This window comes from Corvus moneduloides, chromosome 20, assembly GCF_009650955.1.
Source record: "Corvus moneduloides isolate bCorMon1 chromosome 20, bCorMon1.pri, whole genome shotgun sequence".
NCBI lineage: Eukaryota > Metazoa > Chordata > Aves > Passeriformes > Corvidae > Corvus > Corvus moneduloides.
The window spans coordinates 6165105-6192122 of record NC_045495.1 but is presented as its reverse complement, the minus strand read 5'-3'; the positions used below and the strand labels follow the sequence as shown (position 1 = coordinate 6192122).

General features: G+C 50.6%; 1 protein-coding gene across 4 annotated transcripts in view; it reads right to left on the bottom strand.

The window, feature by feature from the left end:
* The window catches only part of DTX2 (deltex E3 ubiquitin ligase 2), a 35258-nt gene extending 13998 nt beyond the window's left edge, over window positions 1-21260 (bottom strand). For 2 of the 4 annotated variants that reach the window (XM_032129972.1, XM_032129975.1), the window contains exons 1-5: window positions 21177-21260; window positions 18607-18872; window positions 16021-16401; window positions 10776-11361; window positions 2534-2592 (exon numbers count right to left, since the gene is read on the bottom strand). In XM_032129972.1, coding sequence (XP_031985863.1) covers window positions 2534-2592; window positions 10776-11361; window positions 16021-16327 — 952 coding nt within the window. In that variant the 5' untranslated portion in view covers window positions 16328-16401; window positions 18607-18872; window positions 21177-21260. Of the gene's footprint in view, window positions 1-2533; window positions 2593-10775; window positions 11362-16020; window positions 16402-18404; window positions 18873-21176 lie in introns of all 4 variants that reach the window. The other 2 variants (XM_032129974.1, XM_032129973.1) reach the window with 2 other exon arrangements.
* Window positions 21261-27018: the final 5758 nt, after the last annotated feature.

Below are 27018 nucleotides of genomic sequence, written 5' to 3'. Positions count from 1 at the left end.
TCAGAAGATGTGGGGTTGACAGTGTTACAAATCCCTGACTCAAATCCCCAGGCACCCATCACACAAACAAAACCCAGCTTCTAATTCAGACTCACAGGACTCCTCATCTCCTGTTTAGCCACCACAGCTTCTCTCTGCATCCAAGAGATGCACCTGCAGCAGTTCTCAACATCACCCATGAGATTCAGGGGCTGTATCTGTCCAGCTTCAAACCGGAGCTAAAGCTGCTGAGGCACCAGGGGACAGAGACCAAGGGTTCTGAGACTGCTGGACACATTTTCCAAAATAAAGCCTCCTTCATTTATGTCTGAGACTTCTCTCTCCCTCACAACATTGTCCCCCACCCTTCTCCGCTGATGTTGTAGGAAGCAGTCATGCAGTGGGGACTGGAGGAACAAAAGGAGCCCAGCCTGTGTTAGAGAATCACCTGAGTAACGAGTAACTTGAACACCATCGGCAGGATTTTAATTATGAACAAAATACCACTTCCCAGAAGAGGTTCTAAAACCAGAAAGCAGAGCATAGAGAGGAAGAAGGTGTCCCTAAAGACCCAGCCAATTAATATTTCAGCAAAACTTTTTCTTTTTACCAGAACTCCATTGCTTGCTTTTCACCAGAAATATCCGCAGAGATTTATTTTCCTTCCGCTCCCTAATTAACTTGTATTAATCTTTCCTCTGCTTCTATGTGACTTTGAGGACTCAAATCCAGATTTCCCTCCTCCCTTGCACCTCTGAGGTGTGGGACACTTGGCAAAAGGCAGCACAGCACCCAAAGCTGTGTTCTGTAAAGGCATCGATCTGAAGGAGACCCCAAGGAGTTGCTTCTGCACTTCCCTGCATTCCTGTGTGTCTCCTGCTGGCTGCCTCAGGGAGAGGTAAAGAGTATTAAAATGAGTAATTATCTTTTCTTTTACACCCCCAGACTGCAACAACAGAGATACCAAGTACAAATTTAACCATTTTATTGTATTAAATGGTGGCTAATGGTTTATTCTATTGGGATTTCCTGCAGCCTTTTACATCTAAACGTGGCACCACAAGACATAAACAGACCACACACATTCACCTCTTCCACCTCTTGTACATGGAGAATGAGATCACAGTTAACACAGCCTGGATTCATCAGAGCTCTTCAGCTCTGTGCTTTATTTACCTTTATGTGATTAAGTACCTAATTACACAGTCAGTGCTAACAGCCAGGGCATGAAAAGCAGAGCTGTTATAAGCAAGGGGAGTTCTGCTCAGGTCACCCACCAAGACAAGGTCTGAGCTTGACTTTACATCTCGTTTCCACAGCGATTTGCTAAGGAGGAGACAGATGGGCTGCATGCTGTCAGAGGACACCTGTGTTAGTCTTCATGCAGTGCCAGTTTGGCTACAGATACAGGCAAGGCAGTTTTCATGATGGTGCCAACATTAGATGAAGGGAAACATCAATCCTGAGGATCCTTTTTACACAGGGTAAAACCTAGCACTCAAGAAGAGACCAAACACCCTTTCTGGAATAAGGTGGGAACCATTGCCTTGAAAAACAAGAATGTAACTGTCTCTGCTTGCTCAGGAGCAAAGGTTGGTATCCCTGGAGCTAATAACCTCAAGAGACCATGCATGGACAAGAGCCAGAGGAAGGAGAGGATTAACAGACATTTTGTAGTGTCTGAAACACAAAACTCCAGAAAATACCAGAAATCAGATGTTTTCCACTCCTCTACCAGGTTATGATAGAGTTTTGAGCACACAGTTGGTGCCGGTACAGAGACCTCTGCTCTGGGCAGAGCACCCAAATTCCCCAGCACCACCATACCAGAGTCACTGTTTTGGCACAGCAATGCTTCCACTGGGAGAGGACAGCACAAATTGTCATTTTCAAGGCAATGCCATTTCAAAACTTTAACAGGCAAATCTACTCTGAAAAGGAGCACTGAAAACTGGCACTTTCATCCCTCCCAGACACACTTCTCAGTATATTTAGTCCTGTGTTCACAGGTTTGGATAACAAGCAAGCCTGCATTCTGCTGCACCAGGAGACAATGTCTGATTCAACTTCTCCCCTTTCCCAACACAAGGCATCACAATCCTCTTTAAGCTAAAGACCACCTGAGCTTTTTAAATAAAACCACATTGTAAAAAGTCATATTAAAAACCACACAAAATCTCACACCACTTCTCTCCTTTGACTTTATAAAAGCAGAAAATAGCAGCCAGCACTGAGCTTGCTTCACATACCCCTTCCTTTGCTACTTGCTCATCCACATGTACAGAAGATGATGAACAGCCATGCCTCAAACAATCCCACTTATTTTGAAGCCTCAGCATGAGAAAAAAAGTTATTAAGGCTTGTCCATCCTATTCTCCCCCAGATTTGCCCTGTTTGCTTTTCTGGAAAGTCTTTGGGTCTAAAACCTTAATTGCCAGCAGCATTTCTGACTCTTTCCAAAAGTCAAAAATGGAAAGTAAGTGCCACAGAAAGGCAAACCTCTCACTCACCTCATCCTAAGGATTGAGCAAATAAAGCACAGGGGGGTTCTTACCTGCCAGGGCCTGGTTCACTCTGCTGGGTTTAGACATCTTGACAGGCAGGGTTTGGGCACTGGAGGGAGAAAAAGGATGATTTTAACAGCAAGGATCAGAGACAAACAAAACAGAGACAATTCAGCAATGCACTACTCCCTCTTGAGGCCCAGGGCCCTGGATATATTAAGAGGGATTAATTGCTCAGATGAGCCCCAGCTGGGACCCTCACCCATGCACCCTTCTCCCACTGGTCCAGCAGCTGTATTTAAGGAGCTGTGTCCTTACCAGAGCTCTCTCCTAGATTAACTTACCTGCAAGGTGGGCCTTAGGGCTATGCTGTATGTAGCTGCTTCCAGCCCCATCTCCTCCTGAGTCATCCATTCCTCCTGCTGGACCCTGCTCTAATCCTGTGATACATCCCTGCTCTTGCTACTCCACCACAGAGCTTCCTATGAGCAGGCAACCTGCACTACACATCCAAGGGGGATGTGGGGACAAGGGAGGAAAAGCTGGAGGAGACTTAGAAGAGCTTAACCCCCATTTTTATTTGGAAATCAAGAGAATTTGGACACCCAACATCCCTTTTAGAGTCCTCATCTACTTGTTTTGGCAGTGCTGGCAGCTGTACTTCGAGTTTGGGATACGCGGGCAGCCAGGGTTATGCCATTAGCTGGCAGCAGGAGTTAGGGAGGAAAGGGGAGCAGCAACATCAACACTGATGTGGGGGTCACTAGAGGAGAAAGAAAGCTGGATCCACACGAGCAGAGCAGGAACATTTGAAATCCAACATGCTGGCACAGAGGAGCCACCCATGGGCTTTGTCTCAGGTGGCCCATGTGCCTGGGATGGATGAGGCTCATGCACCTCAGCTGCAGTTAATACATGGTGCATTCAGACAACAATCTCCATGGGCTCTCCAAAATAACAGAAACCTGTTCAGCTGCTTAGGAATTCAGAGACTAAGGTGGTCAAGAGCCCAAATCTCACCCACTATTTAGGGGAAAACTTCTTCTGTCCAGCTGGGATGCAAGAGCTGCCTTGCCCAAAACGGTACCACAAAGGTCCCTCCTTTCAGTCTTGCTAAAATCTTTGTTCACATTTCCATAACAATGACCAGGGCTGAAAATATTTTTGAGTGACACATGGCTGTCTTCCACCCCTGACAGGGAGGCATCCCCACCTCTCCTCTCTCCTACCTGCCACGGTTTGGAATGGGTTCCTGGAATGGGTTCCCACACGTGCTCTGAACTCCCTGAAGAGCCCCAGGAAGGACCAAGGGCTTGATGCAGCTCTGGCAGCCTGGCCAAGTGAGACCAGCACCCTCAGACCCTTATAAAGCTCTCCAGACCACAGAGGTTTCCCTTCTGCCTCTTTCAAAGTCTGTGCTTTCCCTTCTGCTGCCCCAAATTTTACAATGCCTTCAAATGATGCAACGGACTGCTGTGGCTACAATTCAAACCCATCAAACACAGGGGAAATCTTCCCCGTGATTTCAAAGGGCTCTAAATCAGATGTCTTAATGACTCTCTTTCTTTCCCGATTCACCCTCTTAGTCACAGCTCTTTCTCAGGTACTTCCTGACTTGTTTATCTCAGCCCTTTGCATCATCTCTGCCCCTATAATCCTCTTCAGAGGATGGCAAGGAGCAGGACTCCTTGTTCTCCAGCTGCAGACACTTGAGGACCAGGAACTTGAGAGAACTGCTCCCAAAAAACCAGAGACATTGGACATTCCCTCACTTCCTCCTCCAACTAAGAAGCCAAGAAGACACCACTGAGCCTGTGACCCTGCATGTGACAGATAATGAAGAGTTTGTGTTTCATTGTCATCCCCTGAGATGAAGCAGCACCTTGGGCGCTTTCACTTCCCCATGGAAGGTAAAAATAAAATAAAGCACAGAGCTGAACCTTCCACTGTGCCAGGAAAGGAGGTGGGGGCAGGGGATCCTCCCAAAAGGCTGGAGCATGGGGTCATTACACCTGAGGCTGGAGAAAGCAAACCCAGAGCTGCCCTGGGAAGGCAATCACTGGTAACCACGCTTTGAAAAGATGGCAGAGAAGTTCTGCACTCTTCTTTCCTCATTGCAAGGCTCAAATCCAAGTCATCCATGAATCAGAACTTGTATGAAGTTGTCCTGGTTTCAGCTGGGATGGAGTTAATTTCCTTCCTAGTAGCTGGTACAGTGCTGTGTTTTGGATTTAGGATGAGAATAATGCTGATAACACAGGGATGTTTTAGTTGTTGCTGAGCAGTGTTTACATTAAGTGAGGCCTTTTCTGCTCCTCACCCCACCCCACCAGTGCAGAGGCTGGGGGGCACGAGAAGCTGGGAGGGGACACAGTTGGGACAGCTGACCCCAAGTGCCCCAAGGAATATTCCAGACCACAGGATGCCATGATCAGAAGAGAAAGCAGGGGGAAAACTACTGAGGGCTGTTGCTTGGGAACTGGCTGGGCATTGGTCAGTGGGTGTGAGCAATTGCTTAGTGCATCACTTGTTTTGTACATTTTAATTATCATCAGCATCATTACTTTCTTTCCCTTCTCTGTCCTGTTAAACTCTCTTTATTTTAACACAATATTTTTACCTCTTTTTTTTCAATTCTCTCCCCCATCCTCCTGGGGGAGGATGGAGTGAGCTGAGGGGCTGTGTGGTGATTAACTATCTGCTGGGTTAAACCACAAGAGAAGTGAGAAGAGCCCTTGAGGTCTGCAGAGAGAAACAGGTAAGTACTTGATGCATTTGCAAGCAATCAAGTTTGGGAAGCTGTGAGTGCACTGCAGATAAATTACCATCCATGAGCCAGGAAACAGTCACTGATCAGCTGCACTCCTGGGGTAAAGGCAAAGTGTGTCAGCTTTGGCTGCTGGAGGCTTTGAGCCAACCGATGTGATGATGGGAGAAACCAAATACTTCTTATTTCACTAAATACACACATTCATTAGCAGCATCTCAGCTAACAGTGCTGTGGGATGTGCTGACCCATCCACTCTGCAGCATGGGAGCAGGGCTGCCACGCTCCTCGAGGTCTGTGACAACAGCAGAGAGCCCAAAGGCTGATGAAATCAAGGGAAATCCACACTGCTCTGAGGTACCACAACACTGCCTGGGCAGGTCTGCAGCCACAGTGTGGGAGGAAGTATTGCTGTGCCAAAAAAGGTGAGGAAATGTTACTCAGAGCCCACCCTGGGTCTGAAGTGGGGTTTTGGGGGGGAAGGGGATGAGGTAACAGGGAAGGATATTGTTATTATAGTGTAACATGGGCTGTGCATCCAATAATGGAACAGCACAAGCTCAAGCATCACCATACCAGTGCTGGCTTCTGGGGAGAGGTCCTGCTGATTTATTGAAAACAGCTCCGTTAGGAGGAAAACGGATGTTTTGATTAAGGGAGATCTTGGCAGCATCAGTGCAAGAGCAAGCACTGCAGTGTGGAGAGATGAGAAGGATCCACCGAGGCACCTGCTCCTGCTGCCCACAGAGATTTCTTGCCAGGCAGTGCCTTTAACTCCTGGCCAAGTGTTCAGGCTGTGCTTGCAACACCTGAAAGTCAACGCCTGAATTCTCTGAATGTTTCCTGGTATTGATTCCTCCTTCCTGGCCCAATTTTGTCCTGCTGTTCACTGCAGCTCCTGCTCTCCCACTGCTCTGTGTGCTGGATGTTCCTGAGTGTAACAGGGATCACCAGGTTGTGAATAAAAGGATGCAAAACAAGACAGTATCCTTGGAGATTCAGCAAGAAGATCCTGGTAAGATTTCCCATCGCTGGTTCCCAGGCACTCTGCTATGGGAAGCAGGCAGGGCAGACGGATATTTCAGCATGGCAAACCCACTCGCTTCTCCAGAATTTCAAGAATCTGCAACACCAGTGAGACAGCAAAGCACAAGTCCAGCGAGTAAATGTGTCAACAGCTTGGAATCCAGGGCTGCTGCCACTTCAAACACTGAGTGGCCAGGTTGGAGCCATCACCTGAGCCACACATACACAACATCCTAAAGGAGCAGAATTAGGGAAGCCCGTAGGAACTCATCCTCTCCACCTGATATAACCCTTTCTTCCTTCCTCTCCCCTGCACACAATCAGCAGGCCACAGATCTCTGTATCATGGCCACAGATCTCTGTATTTCAGCATCTTTGTAGCCCTCTGGGGAATAGCCAGTACTTCTCCTCACAGATCAGGGCAGCATCCAGCCCTGCTTCACACTAAGTGCTGCCACAACACCTCAAGGTCCAAACCCCTTCCCAGGGCTCCCTGAGTGTCCGGTGACATTAATGACCCCACCTGGTGGTAGCACCACGCTGGCTAAAAGGGCTGCAGGACAAGTCACAGTGGGCACAGTGGAACCAGCACCAGGAGAGCTCCTCACCACCCAAGGAGCTCATGGGAATGCCTATAGACAAAGGTGAAGGATACAAAGGTGGAAAGAAAAAAGGAAAGGCCCTGGCTAGGGTCCCTCCTGATCCTACAAAGCATGTTGTTCCCCATGGGGGATTTTGGGGTGCAACAGCAGACCTTTCTTAGGAACACCCCAATTCTGCCAGCATCCTTTTCCAGCTCCCAAGACCCCCATTCCCTCTGATTTTATACAAAATCCTGCCCCCCTGAGCTGCCTGCCTTATTTGTAGGCACAGTCCAGACCAGCAGCCAAAGCCACATAAGCTCAGAGAAGCCTGCAGAGCTACTGTAGGGATTTGCCTGGCTGGGACACTAATTAATATCCCTCAGAAGATTGCTTCCTGCAGCTTTAGTCGCTCATATTACAAGCAGGGCACTCCTTACTGTGCTTCAGGAGGTCTTACTCTGTAATTAGACAGCACAGTGCAGGAACAGGGGAGCTCTTGCCCTAGGGAATTGATGCTTTCCTATGTGGGGTGGGAAGGATGTGCCAGGAGGTGGCTGGGATCCTGGGGAGCTAAGCCCTGCTTCCCAGATCTGGTTAACAGTGCTGAGATAAGGACACAACCCTAGCCATGGCACATTCCATGTGCAGATTCCAGCACTGCCTGTGAGAGAGGCTGGATTCATTAACTGTGTTTAATCCACGAGAGGAAACTAATGCACCAAGAAGCAAAGTAACTTGCCCACATGTATGTAATTCATTAGCAGCAAAGCCAAGGATATTAGCATATAGTTAAGCCTTGGCACTCCTCTCTGGGTTTTCCAGTGGCTTTGACCCTCTTGAGAGCAGGAGGAAATTAAAGTGCATTTGGCAGTGCCGAAGCTCCGCCTGCTCTCACACCAGCACCCGCCCTCCAGCAAGCAGGAAATACATTTAATCACCCTCAGTGGCACAGCAGCCCGGGCATGCCCCTTCTGGGGGCTATCCCTGCCTGCTTGCCTGCTAGAAATAACTGTCACAGCCACACAGGGACCCAGGCAGCTTTCCAGGATGAACTGCACCTCGTTCTCAGCCCTGCAGGAGAGAGGTGCTGCCATATTTAGCTGTGTTTCCTGAAGAAACTAGGTGTAAACAACTACACTGCCTTTCAGTCTCTCCCAACGAGTTTTTGAGCCCCCCTGCCAGTTGCAGCTCAGCCACCTCTGCAAGTTTTGTGGAGATCAGCAGTTTTGTAAAAGCAAGAAATCTGTCAGGGCTGCTTTGGAGCCAAAGCTTGTGGGGTGAACACAACACAACACAACACAACCTTTAACAGACACCAGAGGATCCACCGTGGTCCAGTGCTCCCATCCCTTGGGTCTCTTGAGCATGGCCCAACACAGGAATTGCACATCACAGCTAAGAGAACACAGCCAGAAACCCTTGGCAGGATAATTAACGCAGGATAATTAGCCAAAAAGGTTAGACTATTGGGTGATACAGGACATTGACTGCAAGGGAAGGGGAACTAACGACCATGCTATGTCTGAGGGGGGGAAGACAGGGAACCTAGAGGATAAAATAACCCAGGAATGCTCTGGGCTTAGGAATTAAAGGAAACACATTGTTAGAGTTTGCTACTCAGGTTTCCCCTAATTCACAGAAATTAAAGGATTTTCTGCTGGAACATGGGTTTCATGAACCCAAGACTGTAACCCCAGCCAGGAGCAATTACACCCACCTAGTGGCATTTCCGACTCAATCCTAGCCCAGGGAAAAGCCATCCAGAGCTGTCAGCTGGGGATGAAAAAGTCCCTTTCACATATGGCACACTGCTGGAAGACAGAGATTGTCCCCCTGTGTTCTGGCAGGGATAAAGGAGAGCGACTCTGGCACAACTGATCCCAAAGGACTGAGGATCACACCCCAAGGGAACAGACAGCCCGGGGAGTGGGGCTCACTGGGGATGTGGGTTTTACACAAGTCTGACAGCACTCACACATTCCCAGGTATCCAAAGAGCTGCCACCTGCCCTGTGTGGCATGTCCTGCTGTCCCCAGCACAGATTTAGCTGTACAATCCCTTTGCATCCCCCAGAAAGGCTGGCTTGGCTAGGGATGATTGCCAGGACAACAGCCACCTCACCTCCTCCACAACACAAACAGATGAGATGCAAAACAGGTTCAAACAGCCCGACCTCAACCAGCCACGGCACTGCTGGGCACCTCCTGGCCATCCCTCTCCTCCCAGTCAGCATTGCCTGGGCCATGGGCTCAGTTCATGGTCAGGAGCCCATGGCAACCCTCTCCCATCCTCCCTCCTTTCAGGACAGCCAGTCCCTCCACCAGTAGCACACCACGTACCCCAGACCCCGATCGGCTCCAGACAGGCTTGTGGGGCAACTGCTGCAGTATTTGGCTCTTCCTTTTCAAACTTCCCACCCTGAATCACTTTGCAAATCCTTTGGGGAAGGATGGGGGCTCCAGGCAGCCCAGCGGCCCCACACACCCACCAGTAACTCCTGCAAGAGGGGGAATTTGGCAGCTTCTTCAGGAGACAGCAAGAGCCTTACTGGGGGCTCCTGCAGGCAGTACTGAGGTCCGATTTTCAGCCCTACTCGAAGGTGACTGGAACAGAGAAGCACTGTGGATGCTCAAGGCAACACTAAAAATCACCAGGTGGAAAAAAAGCACCAAAAAAAGACCGTGAGAAAGAAGAACAGGATGTGAGAAGTCATTTCACTCAGATGACCCCAAAGAGGGAAAGTCCTGATACAACACTAACATCTCAAGATTCACGGTCTTGTTTAAAGCACAAATGAGATTCAAAACAAACCTCAAACTCCTGTGCCTTGTGCAATTAGCAGAATGTGTTTCCAACACTCTGCTAAATCTCTTATCTCTGTACTTACTTGGACAGGTAAGTCAGCCCTGGCAAGTTCCCCTGCAGTTTCTCAGGGGTTCAACAGCTGGATTATTCCCAGTGAAGTGAGTGCAAGGCCCTGCCACTTCCAGCCACTCACAAACAGAGGGAGCAGTCAGCCAGCCCCTGCTGGGTCAGACACTCGGTGCCAGCACTGCCACAGACAGGCCACACAGACCTCTGCTAGCAAGGGCTTGTGCACAGGAAGAATTAAGATCCTGAAAGTGGGATAACCAACTGTGGCTTGCCCCAGCAGCCCATGCCATGGAGAGGAGCCGGGCTTTCAGACCACAAGCCTCTGCTTTTCACTGAGCTGGGAGCAACCAAAAGGCCTGAAGAGAAGTGAAGCTCCTCCTCCCCCAACAGTAAGGTGCAAATATAGCCCTCCTTCGGCTCTAGCTGATAGGAGCTGAAACCCCAGGCTGAGGTGCACACTGGTTTCAGCTGTCAGAGAAGAGCCACAGTGAAAATGGATCCAGTGGCACCTCTGCTCTGCATCACCACTTAGCCTGGAAAATAGCCTGGACACCTGATTTTGACAGAGTTTATGAGGTTTCAGCCATATGCAAGGAGTCCTGTGGTCCCTCCTTGAAGGGGAAGAGCTTAAAATGAAGAGCAGTGTTCCACTCTACTGCCTAATTTGAATTAAATGTGTTTACAAGTCCCCTTTTCCTTCACTCGGTCCCCCACAAAGCTGTTTTTTAACCTAACCCAAAATACCACTGATCACTACTAATTTTCTCAAACCTTCAGAATCTCAACCTGAGTGAATTCCCCTGTGGTTCAGGGAGACCGCTAAACAGGGACTATGTTTCAAACGGGAAGAAAAGAGGTAGAAAGCAGAGGAGAAGTCTTTTCATCCACTGTACTGGATGTACAAGCACAAACCTCTCTGTCCTAGGGAGAAGACCCTTGTAAAGTCCTCTGGGACAGAGAGGCTCCAGGATGGTGCAGACCTGAGCACAGCAGATCTCTTGGACACACATATGGTACTTAAAGGTGAATTGGGATCTGTACCTGACTCCATTAGATGCTGCCAGTGCTGTGTTGAGGCTCCCAGTTTGAGCCAAAACCAAGGCGCTCTGTGCATTGAGTCTTGGTGTTGACCTTGCTCCAGTCAAAGCGGGTTTGTTATAGGGCACGAAGCCGACACTGGAGGAACTTACTGACGCTGTCCTCCCAGGAACCTGATGAGTAGTGGAGGAGTTGGGAAAGTTTGTCATGGAGTGACGGTAGCGTGTGGTGATGGGACCAGTCCCGCTGTTTGGCCAGCACTGCTGGCAAGAACATCCCACCCCTGTGTGAAGGGGTGTGGTGGAGGTTGTCACCGGGTACGGGGCGTCCAAACGCCTCTGAACGCTGCGGCGGAACCTCGTGGTCTTGTTGGTCTGGACTTGAGCCACAAAGTCAACTTCGTAGTTGTAGCCCAAGGGCCCGAGATCGACTCGCTGGTGGTTGGTGGCATGGGCTTGCTCCAGGAACACGCAGACGTTCATCTCATAGGGGGACCACCCACCATCGTCGTTCTGCCACTCCCACATGACGCCCTGCCCGGCAGCAGAGTCCCCTGGGAAGACGTGCCTGCGGACAGCCCGCATCGTCCCTGTGTGGGAGAGGAGGGGAGAAAAAACACAGTAATTTAGTGAGCAGAGAACCAAGAGGGATGCTGTACCAGGGATTTGTTTCTGCACAGATCTGTGCTGCCTTCTCTTCTCAACAGGGCTGGGTTTGCTCATGAAGCTTAGAGAAATGCAACATCTCCGAGATCCCTGTCCCTCTGCCAAATCTGATTGTGGGCTGGCAGCAGGTTCAAAAGCTGCTAGGAGGAAGGGTGGGAAAGGAGAGAAGGAGAGAGGATGCAGACGCAGACACACCCAAGCACAAAGGCACAGTGATCACATATGCCTCCCTGACGTTAAAAGGAAAAAACAGTAAAAAAACAAAAAAATCAGGCTGAGGCACAGATCTGGTTAAAAAAAACCAACTCCCACAGCCTTGACAACAGAGTAACTATAGAGACAAGACACCATCGGGAAGTGCTTTGTAGGAGCACTTAAGGGGCTGAACGCCCACTTTGTTACACAAGGGTCGGGGCAATTTTGTTCTTAGGAGAGTGGGTGAAATCCCATAGGGGCAAGGACTTTGGAGAAGGGCAAACTTCTGCAGGCTCCTGACTGCTGGGAGAGAGAGCAAGACTAGAGGGGGGAAGACAATGAAGTAACTTGAAAACTGGAGTGAGCAGCTGTTCAGACAAAGGGAGAGAAATGGAAGGAGACACACTACTCTTGCAAGGCAACTCGACAGCGACAGCTGGAGCTCGAACCCCCTGGAGCCTGGCTTTCCAGGATGACTTCATTCTTGGGTACTTTATCCCTTACTTCAAAAAAAGCAGCAGCCTAATGAGAGGGAAGGAAGCCACCCAACAGGACAGAAGCTCTGAAACCTTTGAAAAATGGGTTCTTGCAGCAGGAAAAACCCTCAGCAGCATTCCACACAGAGAAAGAGGAGCAGGAAAAGCTGCAGGGCAAGCAAGTCGGGGGATCTAGGAATGTGGGGGTGAACTGGGGTGCAGTGAGTTGTTACAACACAGGAGGAGTTAAAAGAACAGCACCAAGAGGAAAAAAAAAAATAAAGCCTCTAAAGAGATCATGAGAGTTATGGCACTATGCTCCAGGACCCCAGGTGAAAATTTGCATGTTTCCAACTACCCACACCTACAGCCTGAGGAGAACTGCCCTAGGATACCACTGGTGACTCTGTGGTGCACAGGCAATCCAGGCAAGCTTCACACCCAACATGCACATCCCAAGAAAGAGGGAGGACAGCCCTCGTGGGACTCCACACTGCCAAAATCCAACTGCTGCTGCGTTCAGGCTCTGCCTGCCTGGATGCTGCCATGAGGATCATGCTGCTGTTATTCTACCCAATAGTATTGGGATGTTGTGGAAGCTGTTTGTCCTTATCTCAGCACTGCTAAAGCTCCAGAGCTAACACAAAGGCTAAGGTTCTCTCAAAGGCAGAATGTGCCAGACCAAGGAATGCCAGGGCTTGTGTTTCGGCTCCAGAGCAGCACCAAGCATCCTGCGTATTGCAGAGCAGGACTCTCCAGTGACACCAGCCAGCAAACATCATCTCATCAGCACACTTAAAACACTTCTAGCAGCCAGTGAAACACAGCAACCTCCCCAATAGCTCAACCATGGTGCTCAGGATTCCTGTGGGACCAGACCTTCCTCTGGCAGAAGGTATCAGCAGAACCAAAGTGACCTTCCCAGCCTGGAACTGACATCTTAGTGGGAAAGCAGACTAAAAAGCCAAAAGCAAACTCTAGCAATGACTGCTCCTATCCCGCAAGTCCTGTCAAGTTTCAGAAACACAAACCCATAGCCTCAAAAGGTGGATAACTTCGGGAATGAACCCCTGAGCAGGAGGAGGACTAGGGATGAGACTGTGATGCCTTGGGTTTTAACTCTTATATTGTTCAAGTCCTGTACTGCCTGGTGTGTAAGTTTCGTGTGGCCCGTTAGTTACTGCTCTCTCAGGCTGGTCAGACATAACAAACCCTCTCTAGGTTTGCTCTCCAAGGATACCTCGATTGTCTCAGGCCCCAAAATGTGTAAACTAAAGCCTTGAGAGGAGGGGCAAACTCGGGGTAATTACATCATTAACTGAAGTTATAACTGGAGAATTAACCCTGATATGCAAATGGACCAAACCTATAAAAGTGTGAAGAACCCATGACCCAGGGTCCATCTTGGGTGGAGGCTTTGGACTGCCCAGGGTGTGCCTTTGAAGGCCCTTCAAATAAATACCTACTTTTATTCTCTTATTCTTGTCTAGTCTCTGTTTTTAGGTGACCACCATCAAGTGGACTGGGAATGAGATGGTGAGACACACACTACATTTAGAGATGAACCGGCTCCCAGAAAAAGGGGACTACCACAGGTTAGGCAAGGTGTCCAGTGGGACACATCTCAGGAGATTAGCAAGGCTTCCCCTGCTCCACTGGCAGGTGGGAAGCTAAAAGCAGCACAAAGAGGACTGCAGGACTTACTTGCAAGCAACTTGTGTTTTTAACACCCTCAAACAGCAGCAAAAAGAGGTTTTAGGAGTGAACAACAAGAGCAAGGCCCTGCACTTGGAAAACATCCCCCTTCCTCCAGGCTGGCAAGGAAACTGGCATTCCTCTCCAGGGTGGGCAAACAGCTGTGGTGAGAGGACAACTCCTGCTGCTCCCCTGCACTCACTCTCAGCTAATCTGCCTCGAGCAGCAGCTGAAGCCCACAGCTAATCCTGCCCACAAGATCCCCCCGCACAGCTGTCATTCCCTGCTGCTGGGGACGCTGCTCCCGTTAACACTGGCTTCCTGTTATTCTCCCTGGCTTCCTTTGAAGAGCCTATTTATCTGTCTAATAGCTAATGAGCAGAATACAACAGCCTATTTTTTGCACTGTTTAAAGATTTTTCATGGGGATGTTTCCTGCAGAGATTCTTTTCTCCAGCACATGACAAAGTTCAGCTGGCGGCTTGCTCAGAAAGGTTCACGTTTAAGGCAAAGCTTTGCAGAGAGAAAAAGCTTTGCTTAGAACTGGGCCATGGAAATGGATATGAGAGCTTTTCCAGTAGTCACGTTGCAGAGCACACAGGTATTTGTGGAGGGAGGTTCACAGCATTGGCCACTCTGATCAGCATCCCTTTGGATCGATGGGAAACACTGCAGGAGAGCTGTGGAGCAGAATCAGCCTTTTTGTTATGAACAGCTCAAACTTAGATCTAGACCAAGCAAAGATGAGATCATACCAGCCAACATCATTTCCAGAATTGAACTGGACTGTCCCACAGAGATGAACTACTCCAAACTACCCTGCAATGGACAATATTCACTGGGTGTTTTGAGAGCTCTCATGAGGGTCTAAAGAGATACAAACCCTCTAAGGACAGACAGCTGTGCATGTGGAAAAGAATGTCCCACTCACACTGGGACACGTTCCGCCCTCCCACAGGATCTCTGCTCACCTTCACCAGACAGCTTAGGACTGCTGTCCACGTGTTGGAGCACTGGCTGAAAAGGGCCAGAGGCTGGAAGGCTCCTTCACAAGTTTGGCATGAAAAAAACACGGAAGAAACAGCTGCTGGTGCCAGCCCTGGTGGTCCATGCTGTACTGCTTGAAGCCACAGCCTCAGCTGGCCTTCCAGATGTTTAAACAGGCCAAGCTGAGCACACCTGCCAAGGCACCCAGCCTAGACAGCTCCTCACCTTGCCCAGGACACTGCTAGATAAACTCAGCCTAAGGTCAGAATAAAAACACGGATGCAGCTGTGATGACCACTCACATTTGCTCCAACCGCTTCCCTTTCCTGTCAGAATTGGCAGTTGATTCAAATATTGCTCATTTACTGTTTCAACTGGCAAGAAACCAACACATGCCTCTCTCTAAAGCTTGGGATGATGCTCGACCGTCTCCTGGAGTGATGGGAGATAGCAGCAAAGGGGAACCCGATGGATGGAAAATTTTCCAAAGCAGCCATTCATTTGGGGTGTGTAATTTGGGATCTCCCTGGATTTTCCAGCGATGAAGTGCATGCATTCCATCCTTGGCCCTTTTCTAAGCTCCAGCTGCTCACATCTGGAGCAAAAGAGGGCAGGAGTAATCTCAGCAGATTCTGAGCTGCTACTCCCAGTGACCCCAGAAGAGAGGAGAATGAAAATCAGGTCTCAATTCTGCTATTGAGCCCATCCTGCCCTTTCTCCCTGGGAGGAAGCAAGCCAGGCTCGCACAGCACAAGTGGAGGGAATATTCTGCTGCAGCATTTTGGTGTCATGCGGGGGCTGCAGGCACTCACAAGCAGCTTGAGCAGGGCTGCATGCCAAGGTAAAGCAGCTGGCACTCCAGCTCCAGAGGGAGCAAGGGATTCAAGCAGGAGGGTTGGAATCGTAAAAAGGCCGTTTTTACGGAAGTGATCGTGAATGGATGGGGCGGGGGGGGGGGCAGTTTCCAGCTCTCAGAGCTCTGGCTCACAGGCTGTGAGCTCCAGGGGTCCCATGATGGTGCTCCTGAAGACATCACAGCTGTCTGCCTGCACCCAGCTCCACAGATTTTTCCACACTGGGCAGCAGACAGCATCAGGAGAGCAGCAGATGTGCTCACAGAGCTGCCCAGCATGGTAACGAACAGCAGAGCTTTGCAGGGCTCTTACACACAGAATGAGGCCCTGCTTATCCCCAAGCACACCAGCAAAACGGGTGGGGAAGCTCCCTTACCTGTATCCTGCCGGAATTGTGTCAAGCTTGGAATGTCGATGACATAGGGAGCCAAGGCGGGATCCGCACGTCCCAAAGGGATGCTGCTGACCAGCCCCGACCCCGAGCGCCGGCCCTTCTGCTGAGAGGCTTGGATAATCTGCTCGATGTAGCTGCAGACATTGCCTCGGTACGGCCTCCACCTGCCAAATTCATCCTGCCATTCCCACACAGCCACTGCCGTGGAGCTGCTGCTGTGCCCCGGGGCAGAACTGGGCAGTCCGGATGGCCCGGCTGAACTGCTTCCCGATCCCTGAGCTGCTGCCATGTTCCCTGAGGTCTGGAAACGCCGCGATTGGAAGTGGCAGCTGCACTGGCCTTACACCATTTTCTCCTGGGGACCTGCAACAAGAAACAGAGCACAGGGAGCTGAGAATGATGTCCTAAATCCCCCCAACCCGCACCCATATCACATAAGCCATCTGAGAGGGAAACAAGCTCTGTCCTTCACAGAGGACATTCACTCTGGATTTAAGAGACTCCAGAGAAGCAGACTGGCCTCAATACCCTGTGGCTGAGGGTGAGTGAGGTACCACCACTCACTCACTCCCTGCCAATGCTGGCAACTTCTCCTGCTAATTGAGAGCAAACACTCCTCACTGAGACTTTGCTTCCTGTGGTTTGTGGCACCAAACACCACCTGAGTCACCACAGATCTGTACCAAACCATCCCTGAGCCACTGCTGATCTGTGTCAGGCAGACCTGTAAGCCTTGGCATGAGTTCAGACAGACATTCACTAGCCAGGAGTGTGCCAAGGCAAGCTGCCATTCTGCCCCTTCCCCATGCTCAGCACTACTCCTGGCAGCATTACACTGACCACCCCAATGTGAGCTCCCAAATGCTGGCCAAACACTCATTCACAGTAATGACTTAGTTACACAAGTGGTTCCCAAACTCTTCACACTGATCTGAGCTCCAGAGCTACACCATCAGCTCCATTCAGGCTTCTGACCACTTAGTTCTGGCCCAGGATCAGTCTGTGACTCCTTCTGTGCAGCATTACACATGCAAACAAAGCCAGAAGACAATTCTTAATGCAGTTTGCAAATCACAGTACACATACTTTAGTTGAGTGTAATCCCAGCAAAAAACAGATAGGAAGGAATACAAGAGAACCAGGAGGAACACAGGGCATAATCAACTGCCTGTGCAGAGGGCAGTGATTTAGTAGGTCTTTAAGATCAAAGCACACCTATCTGCAGCTTCTCAGGTTGGAAAACAAGGAACATCTTGAAACAAGGGATAATCTGCATCAGAGACTCAAGCCCTTAAGAGACGATTTAGGGAAGAATGGAGAAGGGGTAGGAGCCCAAAGACACCAGACAAAGACACAAAGGCCAGTGAATAAATTCCAACAAGAACGGATCACAACTCTCAGCCCCCAAGGGATGTAAAAAGAGCAGATCCAAAGGCATCACATGATCACCAAGAGACACCAGAGGTCTGATATTTGACATTCTTGTCTGTTGTGTCATTCCAAGAAATCCTGTCCAAACCATCTGGACACACATCTGTCCAAATGCTGGACAACCACTTGGAGATCCCCACGTTGGTGCTCGTGTGTAGGTGGGTTTGGCTGTGAATGAGTGAAACTCATTTTGTTTTAAAATAAATTCGCCTTCTCCCTCCTGAGGTCTCACGTCACTGATTGCTCGCTTAACTCTCAGCAGTCAGCAGGGAGCTGCGAGCTTCCTTCCCATCCAGTGGAAAAGTTCAGGTCTCCCAAGAGGCAGAGCAGCAGTGGGTGGCTTCCACTGGAGGATGCCATCTGCACAGAGAATGACATTCCTGCCGGATGGGGGAAGATCCCACGCTCTGTGGAGTGTCCCATCCATCATGCCCGTGTGGCTTGATAGCTTAAAAAAGACAGAGAAGGAGAGCGAGCGCAGAACAGACACACCCACACGTCTGCATTTATAAGAGGAAAGCAACACTTTCCCCAGGAATTCAGTGTAAATTAGTTTATGAGCTGCTCTGAGATTTTTACACAACACCCCCAGCTCAACTGGTCTTGGTGACAAACCGCTCTGGATCGCCAAGATCCTACCCTGGTCTCTGCTATTAATCTTTTCCCTGCAATCCATTCTCCCCTAACACACCAAGGACAGTTATTTTACTGCTCAAAACAGCAAATTAAGACTTAAGGTATCAAATACAACACCTGCCTCTGCCAATTCTTTTTATGGCAGGTTTCACACCAACACTTCTCCACCTCAAGGACCACCAGCATTGTCCATGCTCGACTCGAAGCCAAAGCCAGGCTGTGGCATTTTCTGTCCCACCCACCTGCACTAGGTGCTCTGAACCCCAAACCAACAGTTTTTTTCCCCCCGAAGTTGTTACCAAATATTCATCTGCAGCCACAAGCAGAGCAGAGGAGAAGAGGGAGGCTGTGAGGAGGGAGTCAGCGATTCGTTTTCCTTCCTTTCTGAAACAGCAGCAGGAAATGCAAACAAGAAGACACCGCAGCACAAAAGCCACCTCCTTCCCGTGCCACCTCACACTTGCTGGGGTATCAGCTGGGTGACAAAAGCCTATCCCTCACCCCGGCGTGCGATGCTGTGAATCCTGGACCACACGTGAAGGTACCCGGGCTGGCTGCACGTGAGTGTCGCGTGCTCCAACATTCACTTCCCCATCAGAGTGGAAAAATATTTCCTGCGCTGGGACTGCTGTTCCAAAGGAGGAGCGAGGGGTGTATTTCAGCCTCCTTCCAGTTCTTGCTGAACGCTGCTGGAGCCAGCAATTGTTTGCATGGATTGGGAAGTGAGGAATGCAGGAGAGCATCAGTAGGCCAGAATTACACAAGTCCTGGAGTTATGGCAAATGACAAAGAAAAAGCCTCAAGTTGCAGTTCCTGACTTTTCTTTGAGAAGTCAGCAGCACACAAATATTAAAAGCTGAGAAATTCAATACTGGAGCTGCTTGTACAGTGTTCAGCGTTACACCACGGCAGAAAGGGTTTGGGGAAGAGTGGGACATAGTTTGGGATGTGTTACACATCCCAGCTCACATCTCTACTCAAATCCCATGGACTTCAACACTTCACCTCAAGCTTTAAAAATACCTTGAAAAGCTGAAATTCACACCAACCCTAAAAGCTCATATTCACCAAACAGTCGTGGCTCCAGTCAGAAATCCTCTGAGCCACCCTTCCCCCAGTGAAAACAAAACCCTGGCTAATTCAAGTGCAGACTTAAATATTCCAGCCAGAAGCCCTTCACTTTGAAGATATTTGGTAACGTGGGCTCAGAGCTTGAGTTTGGATCTGTTTGGTTGGAACTTTACACCCAGCACAACCTCTGAAACATTTGTCCACATGGCTTTAATTGGGGACTTGGACAGGAAAAGAACTGAGTGCATTTCAGACGTGTTTTCCAACAGTTGCACTCCCTGCTCCTCAAGCTCCAGCAAATGGTGGTGAGAAAGCTTGAAAATGGGAATTAAAACCTTTGAAAGCTGTGTTTAATTCTCTGTTCTACTTCCAGAAAGGAGAATTTTCTCTCACTTTAAATGCAGGATCTTAAAATTCATGGGTCTGAGATGATTTCTAAAAATGCCAACTCCTTTTTTAAGTTTCTGAACTTGAATTGCCAGAGCTGATAAAAGTTTTCATGAAATGCGAGCTTGCACCTGGAAAAGAAAAAGAGCCTTGGGAGCTCTTGAGCTGGGCTGAATTAAAAACAAAAAACACCAGATTGGTAAAATAGAGACTTTTCAGCAGGTTGTTCAGAAAAGAGAGTGCCCAGGAGGGATTTGTTAAGCGTCACTACACCACTTTGAGAGACAGGACTGGGAGGGCAACAAAGATCCCATGGGAAGAGATTACGCAGGGATTAGGGGAGCACATAAAGCACAGGGAGGCCACAGGGCTGCCGTAAGACATGACCCTATGCAGGGGGCACGACTGCAGCAGCACTGCCGGTGCCCTGTGCTCCCCGCCCCGACCCCAAACCACCCAGCCAGGGCCCCCACAGCTCCCCGCACCAGCTGAGCTGCACTTCTGGGCACAGCAGAACCTGATGCAACAGGGTCGGAAGCTCTTGCCAGGTAACTCATACCCGAACATACCTTTCCTTACACAAACACCCAGCACCGATTAGCAGCAACCAAAGAGAAAGAACAGTGCCCGGCAGTAGAGAGGGGGGTCAGGGTAATAACTCCAAGCACGCAGCTCCATCCCAGTCCTGCCCTCTCCCAGCCTCTGCTGATCCTCACGGCACAAGGTGGCTGGGTTGACAGCCAAAACAACAGAAGAAATAAACCCGGCTGCTCCAAAACTGGACTGCTTCCATTCAAAACAAGCTTTAAGCGAGTTCCCCTCGGAGGGGGAAAAAGAGACCGCAACTGAGGCGGAACAAAGCTTTTGCCTGTCAGTTAAGCCGAGGGCTGGTTTCGGGCACGGGTGAATAGGAAAGCTGAGGCAGCGAGAAGAGGGCAGGTACACCCAGACACAGGACTCCACCTGGGCACGGGATCACACCACACCTTGTGTCCAACCAGACCATTCCTAGGTCCTGCCGGGCACCGAGGCGGGTTATTTATTTGTGGGGAGACCACTGATGTGTGAGGGGCGAACCCGGCACGATCTGGAGGGCCCCTCCAGCTCCCCAACGGCTTCGGCTCGCGGCAGGAGCTCCTGGAGCTCCGGAACGGCCAAGCCGGGTCCCGCCTCGGGGAGCCGGTGGCTCGGGGCCGGCCCGGCGCAGGGAGCTCCCCCCGGCCCTGGGCAGCACCCGCCACCCACCGCAGCCGCCTGCTGGCTCCGACCGGCCCCCCCGGTACCACGGCTGCCGGGGGATGTCCGAGCGGCACCGACCGCCCCGAGAGCTGCGCAGGAGCCAGGGCCTGGTGCGAGGGGAACGGCGCCCATGTCCCCGGGACGCCAGGCAGACCGAGCCCGAAGCGGCCGCAACGGCGCGGGCGGTCCCTCACGAACGGCCCGCGCTGCGCGGCACAGGGAACGGGGTGCCGGGGGTGCCCACCCCGCGAAGAGAAGCCAAGCCAAGCCAAGCCAAGCCAAGCCAAGCCCAGCCCAGCCCAGCCCAGCCGCCCCCCGTCCCGGCGCCGCTGTCCCCCCGTCCCGTCACCCCTCACCCGGCCCGTTCCCCTCACCCCGAGCAGGGCCCGGCGCCGCCGCTCCCGGCCCGCGGTCACGGAACCTCCGCGCATGCGCACGCGGGGCCGCGAGGGGGGCGGGGTGAGGGGCGGGGCGGGGGCGGGGCCAAAGAGGAGGGAGGGACGTGATTGGTGGAGGCGTGAGGGAGAGTAACGGTGAGTGTGAGGCGGGGCGGGCCGGGTGTGATAATGAGTGTGATAATGATAATGAGTGTGATAATGAGCGTGTGATAGTGATAATGAGCGTGTGATAGTGATAATGTGTGTGTGATAGTGTGTGTGTGAGACAGTGTGTGGGACCAAGTGTGATAATGAGTGTGTGATTGTGATAGTGTGTGATAGTGAGTGTGATAGTGTGAATGTGATTGTGTGATAGTGAGTGTCTGTGTGATAATGAGTGTGATGGTGAATGATAGTGTAATAGTGTGATAGTGATATGAGTGTGTGTGCAATAGTGATAGTGTGATACTGTGTGAAAGTGCGAGTGAGAATGTGTGTGATAGTGTGTGACAGTGTATGATAGTGAGTATGAGTGTCATAGTGTGCATGTGAGTGTATGATAATGACTGTGTGACTGTATGTGTGATAGCATCTGTGGTAGTGTGACAGTGTGTGTTGGGGAGTGTGAATAGATGTGGAAAAGTGTGATTGTGTGAATGATGGTGACAGGGATAGTGTGAGAGAGAGAGCTGATGGTATGTGCGAGTGTGTGGGACAGTGGGGGTGTGAGTGTGACAGTGTGTGATGCTGTGTATGAGTGTGTGTGACAGTGTGCATGAGTGTGATACCATCCATGTGAGTGTGATACCGTCCGTGGGAGTGTGATACCGTCCGTGGGGGTGTGTTACCGTCCATGGGAGTGTGTTACCGTCCGTGGGAGTGTGTTACCGTCCATGTGAGTGTGATACCATCCGTGGGAGTGTGTTACCGTCCATGTGAGTGTGTTACCCTCTGTGGGAGTGTGTTACCCTCTGTGGGAGTGTGTTACCGTCCATGTGAGTATGTTACCGTCCGTGGGAGTGTGATACCGTCCGTGGGAGTGTGATACCGTCCGTGGGGGTGTGATACCGTCCGTGGGAGTGTGTTACCGTCCATGGGAGTGTGTTACCATCCGTGGGAGTGTTCATCAGTCCTTATCAAATTACTTTAAACCTCCCTGGACTTTACACCCCGAAGCACTGATTCACCTGTGCCATCATACACCTGCCACAAAAGGCTTATAAAATAAAGAACATTATGTTTGGACTCAGTAGCTACGGCAAAAAATACCACACAGAACCACTTTATGCTGTGTGTGTATGAGACCCTTCTTCCAGGGTTAAACATGTGGGACTCATCTTTACAGGGCTGGAATAAGGTTGGTTTTCATCCCAAAATGTACAATGCCAAGCACATAATGACAGCTCCAGTGAAAACCCTCTGGAGCTGCATCCCCCCCACAGCTCAGCCTCGTATGCAAATGCCCATGGATTTCTCTGCTCCAAGATGGATGAGACTGTCACATGCTTGAGCTCAAAATACTCACAAAGTACTAATAATTGCCAGAAGTGATTGATAGCCTGTTTGTAATGTGTCTGCTTAAGCAATAAGTTTCACATTTACAACTCAGGTGCTTGGGATTCCTGTCTCCTGCGGCTGTAATTAGAAACTGGAGAGCGAAGCAAAGGGGGTTTTTTTCCTGAAAAATAGATAGGAATGCTTCATAAAGCCATGCTGGGAGCAGACTATGTGATCCATGTGACTGCATGGATGGACAGTTATTAAATATCCTGTGATCCTGAATGGGAAAAGGTTTCAGAGAGAACTGAGGATGGTGAAGAAGGGTTTCTATAGAGACTTGTAGACCTTCATGGCATGGATGCTCCCAGTAAGGAGTCCTGGCTGGTGAGAGAGGCTGGGCGAGGGCTCAGGGTGATGCTCCAGGGCTGAAGGGTGCTACAGATAAGGGCTGCAGGGTGGGGGAGAGCAGAGGTGAATTGGGTGCAGCTCCTGGGTGGAGGGAAGGGCTGTACAGTGGAGATAAACCAGTCAGGTGGTGGCTGAGCTGTGGGAAGAGTCTTAAATTGCATTGGATTTATTTAATTTTTTATTTTTGAGCAAGGATTCATGATCTGATCTTGCATCAGGGCCCCTGGAAGGTTTTGCCAGGCACAGTGAGGGGCTGAGGTACCTCATCTCAACAGTGCAAGTGCATGGCTGGTCCTCAGTCTCCCTTTTCTCACAGCTCTCCGTCCCTTGTCCTGTATCCCACAGTGCTCCAACAACTTGAAAGGGGTTAACAGAGCCATGGGCAACATGAATCCAAGGTCTGGTGACCAGCTGAGCCTGTCAGACCCCACTGCACAAATTCTTCCAACTGCTCTGCGTGAGGGTGGCTGTAAAGATCCTCGATGATCCTTGAGTCTAAAAGGTGAACTTCAGTGTCTTGCTGTCCCTAAGCACCCTGTTTTCACAGGGATGCAGACCTCACAGTCCTCTCTGCCTGCAAAAAATATTTTATATTTTACATGATTTTTACCTTAATGATCCACAGATTTTAACATAGTTCCTTATGCTTTTTTTTTTTTTTTTCCCCAGCTGGATCCGTTTTTTCCCATGCTGTTCTTTCCCACACCCTTCTCTGCATGCTCCACAAATCAGTATGCAAAGCACTGAGTCCTCCAGCATGGCATCACCTCCTGTCTGATCCATCCACACACTGGGGTAACCAGCCAAATATTTGCCTTCCCCCGGTTCCTTTTCTTGCAGTGGTGCTGGAAGGCTGTTGAATTAATTTCTCCATGGCTGCTCCCTCTCACACGGTTTTGGCTTGTGGTCCTACACTAATGTCTACAAAACCTGATGCTTGAGGCTCTGTTGAATTGCCAGGCTCAGCCTGGTGCTCCAGGGAATAGCCTGGCCACTTAGGAAACTGCCTGTCCAAGCTCTGCTGGGATTGCTGCAGCACTTTAAATTCACAGCCCACTCAATTTCAGATTAATTTCCCTGAGCAGACAAACCCAAAGTGACAGGAATTAGGAAGAAATTCCTCTGCAGGCAAAGGATAATAGGTGAAATTTCGTTTCATTTTCCTCTGCAGCAGCTGCTGCTGGTTCCTACCAGGGACCAGTTAGACAAAGCAGGGATGGATCTGGTGTGGGCATCCCGCTCCTGCTGGGTGACCTTGCTCTCCAACCTCTGGGATTTACCTGGTGAGAGGGACATGTTCCTCATCCCTGCTGGTAGTGGGAGATGCCCCATGAGCTCAGCTAAGCTCTCTGTGTCCCACTGCCTGCCTTCTTCAGGGAAATCAGGGAATCATGGACAGTTTATGTTGGAAGGGACCAGCTCAGGTTCCAATCCCCTGCTGTGGGCAGGGACACCTTCCACCATCCCAGGTTGCTCCAACCCCCACCCAACCTGACCTTGAACACTTCCAGCATCCACAGCTTCTCTGGGCAACCTGTGCCAGGGCCTCACTACCCTCATCATAAAACATTCTTTCCTTACGTCAATCCTAAATTTGCCATTCTCAGTTTAAACCCCTGCCCCTTCTCCTGTCATGCAGACCCTGATCAAAAGGCTCTCTCAATCCCTGCCTTTCCTAAATCCAACCAGGAAACTCTGGAGCCGAGTCCTCTGGGTTGTGTGCCTGTCTCGCCTTCTCTGGCCACCCTCACCTCGCCATTAGTGGTAATTATGGGCAGAACTCATCCCGCTCTGCCTTCTGCCTGCTTTTCCCACCGCTCCGGCAGTTCTCTGGGGGATCGCAGTGGAGCTTTCCTCTCTCTTCCCGAATCCAAGCCTCTCCCCGCTGTCGCAAGCCCTTCTCCCAGCAGCTGCGTGCCACCTAGTGCACACTCGGCCACCCGGCAGCCGACAAGGCAGGAGATCCATCCCTGCGGAGCTTTCCTGGAGCTAAATGAGCCTTTAAAGGTGCCTTCCAACCCAAGCTGTTCCATGCAGCGTCAGGCTTGGGCACGGCATCTCCATCGCACGCAGGCTCCTGCACTGGCAGGCAGCGATGTCCACCCCACCTGTCTTGTCAGCCTGGCTGTCCCCACACGGGTCATCACTTCCCAATCACCCACTTTGGCACGGTTTGGACTGTCTGGAGTGAGTTGAAAAGCACTGAGGCTGCCGCAGTCCCATCTCACAGCAGCGATGCTGCAGCAGCAGTGGGATGCATGAACTCCTCAGGGCTGGCCAAGAAGCCAGCAAGTGCTGGTCCCAATGGACAAGTCATGAAAATAAATATACCTATATAAATACATGCATATATATAACAAATATATGGCTGCTGTCCCATAGGATCCTGCTGCCGAGTGAGATTTCACCCCACAGAGGTAATGGCAGGCAGAAAAGGGAGTTACAGACATGCCTTAAAGCTCATGGTCTGCAGAGAGTGCCTTTGGTGACTGAGGGCACCCAGCTCCCAGTTTCCCATCCCCTCTTCCCTGCTGCGATCCATTCCTGCTCCTCCCCAGCCCTGGATGCCGGCCGGAGCCCACAGCATGGGTCTGCTGCCCTCCGGAGAGCCTCCTGTCAGCACCGCGTCCTTGGGCTGCTCTTTCCCACCTGGCTGAGGTGGTTTCTGCAGCACGTCAGGCAGGAAGCAGATTAGGGAGGAACAAAGGTGATTTTGTCTGGGGCGGGGATGGGTACCTCTCCCCGAGCTCCAGCTTGCTGCAGCCCAGGGCAATGCTGAGCCTCTCTGGGGGCTTCCACTGCCCTTTCCTCAGCCCTGCCCTTCCTTCAGTACTTATAAACTGCCAGAAAACACCTTAAAATTAGCTTGTGGTTCCCAAACAGCACAGGAGTGTGCTGGGAGCACAGCTGCAGCTGCACTGAGGCGGGCCTTGATGTCAGGACAGGGAACCAAAATGGATTTACATCTTTCCCTTCTTTTAAGGCTGCTGGACACAGGCTGGTTTGGGGTTGGGAGCTCCCAGGCCCCTACATTGAAGGATCCCATCCACTGCCCGTGCCCTGAAGCAGGAGGAGGAGCAGAGGAAAGAGGGGAGGCTCCATCCTACTGTAGATGCAGCATTTTTCATGCCGGTGCTCCCCAGAGTGAAATCAGCAGCAGGAACCCCCTAAATACCCAGTGATTTAGCTCAGCAATCAGCAGGGGAATCCTGTCATTCGTTATAAGCTGGCTAATGGCTCAAAACAGCAACTGGTGTTCTCAACCCTGTCTTTCCCTCCTGGCAGCAAGAAGATGCCTTTTGTTTCAGCTTATGGCTTTTTCCTATGGCACCAGGCCCTTCTTTACATCCCCAGTGCATTTCCTGGCCATGGTATAGCCTGGACAAATGAGTTCATGTCTCCTCTCTGTATTTCTCCAGCTAATCGAAAAGGGAAATCGGTTTGGATTTTTGGTTTTGGTTTGGGTTGTTGGTGGTTTTTTTTTTCTGGAGGCCTTGTATTTTCTGCAGTTTTGTGAGCTACTTGTTTTCCCCAGTTTCCACCCATGCTGCCAGAAAAGAGGTCTGCTGGAGATGCCACCCACTGCCATAGGAAGCTGTGGCAGATGCTGCCGGTGGCACGTGGCAGCTGCTGAGTGGATGCGAGGATGGCCCTGACCCCTCCAGAAGGTTCTCTCCCATGGGCATCTCTGATATCCCTGAGTGTCCCAGAGCGTCCCTGCCTGAGTAGGCAGCAAGACCATCAGGAAGCACAAAAAGAGCTTCTTTTTCTACAAGAGACCAGCTTTGCTGTCCTGTGGAATTTTATAATTAGCCTTTCTTATGTTGTGGCTGCTCCTTGAATAAGGCTGGCTGTGTTTTCTTTTCCTCAGAGCAGCGTAATCCCCCAGCCTGATACTGCCAAGCCACTCAAAGCACATGCAGGAACGATG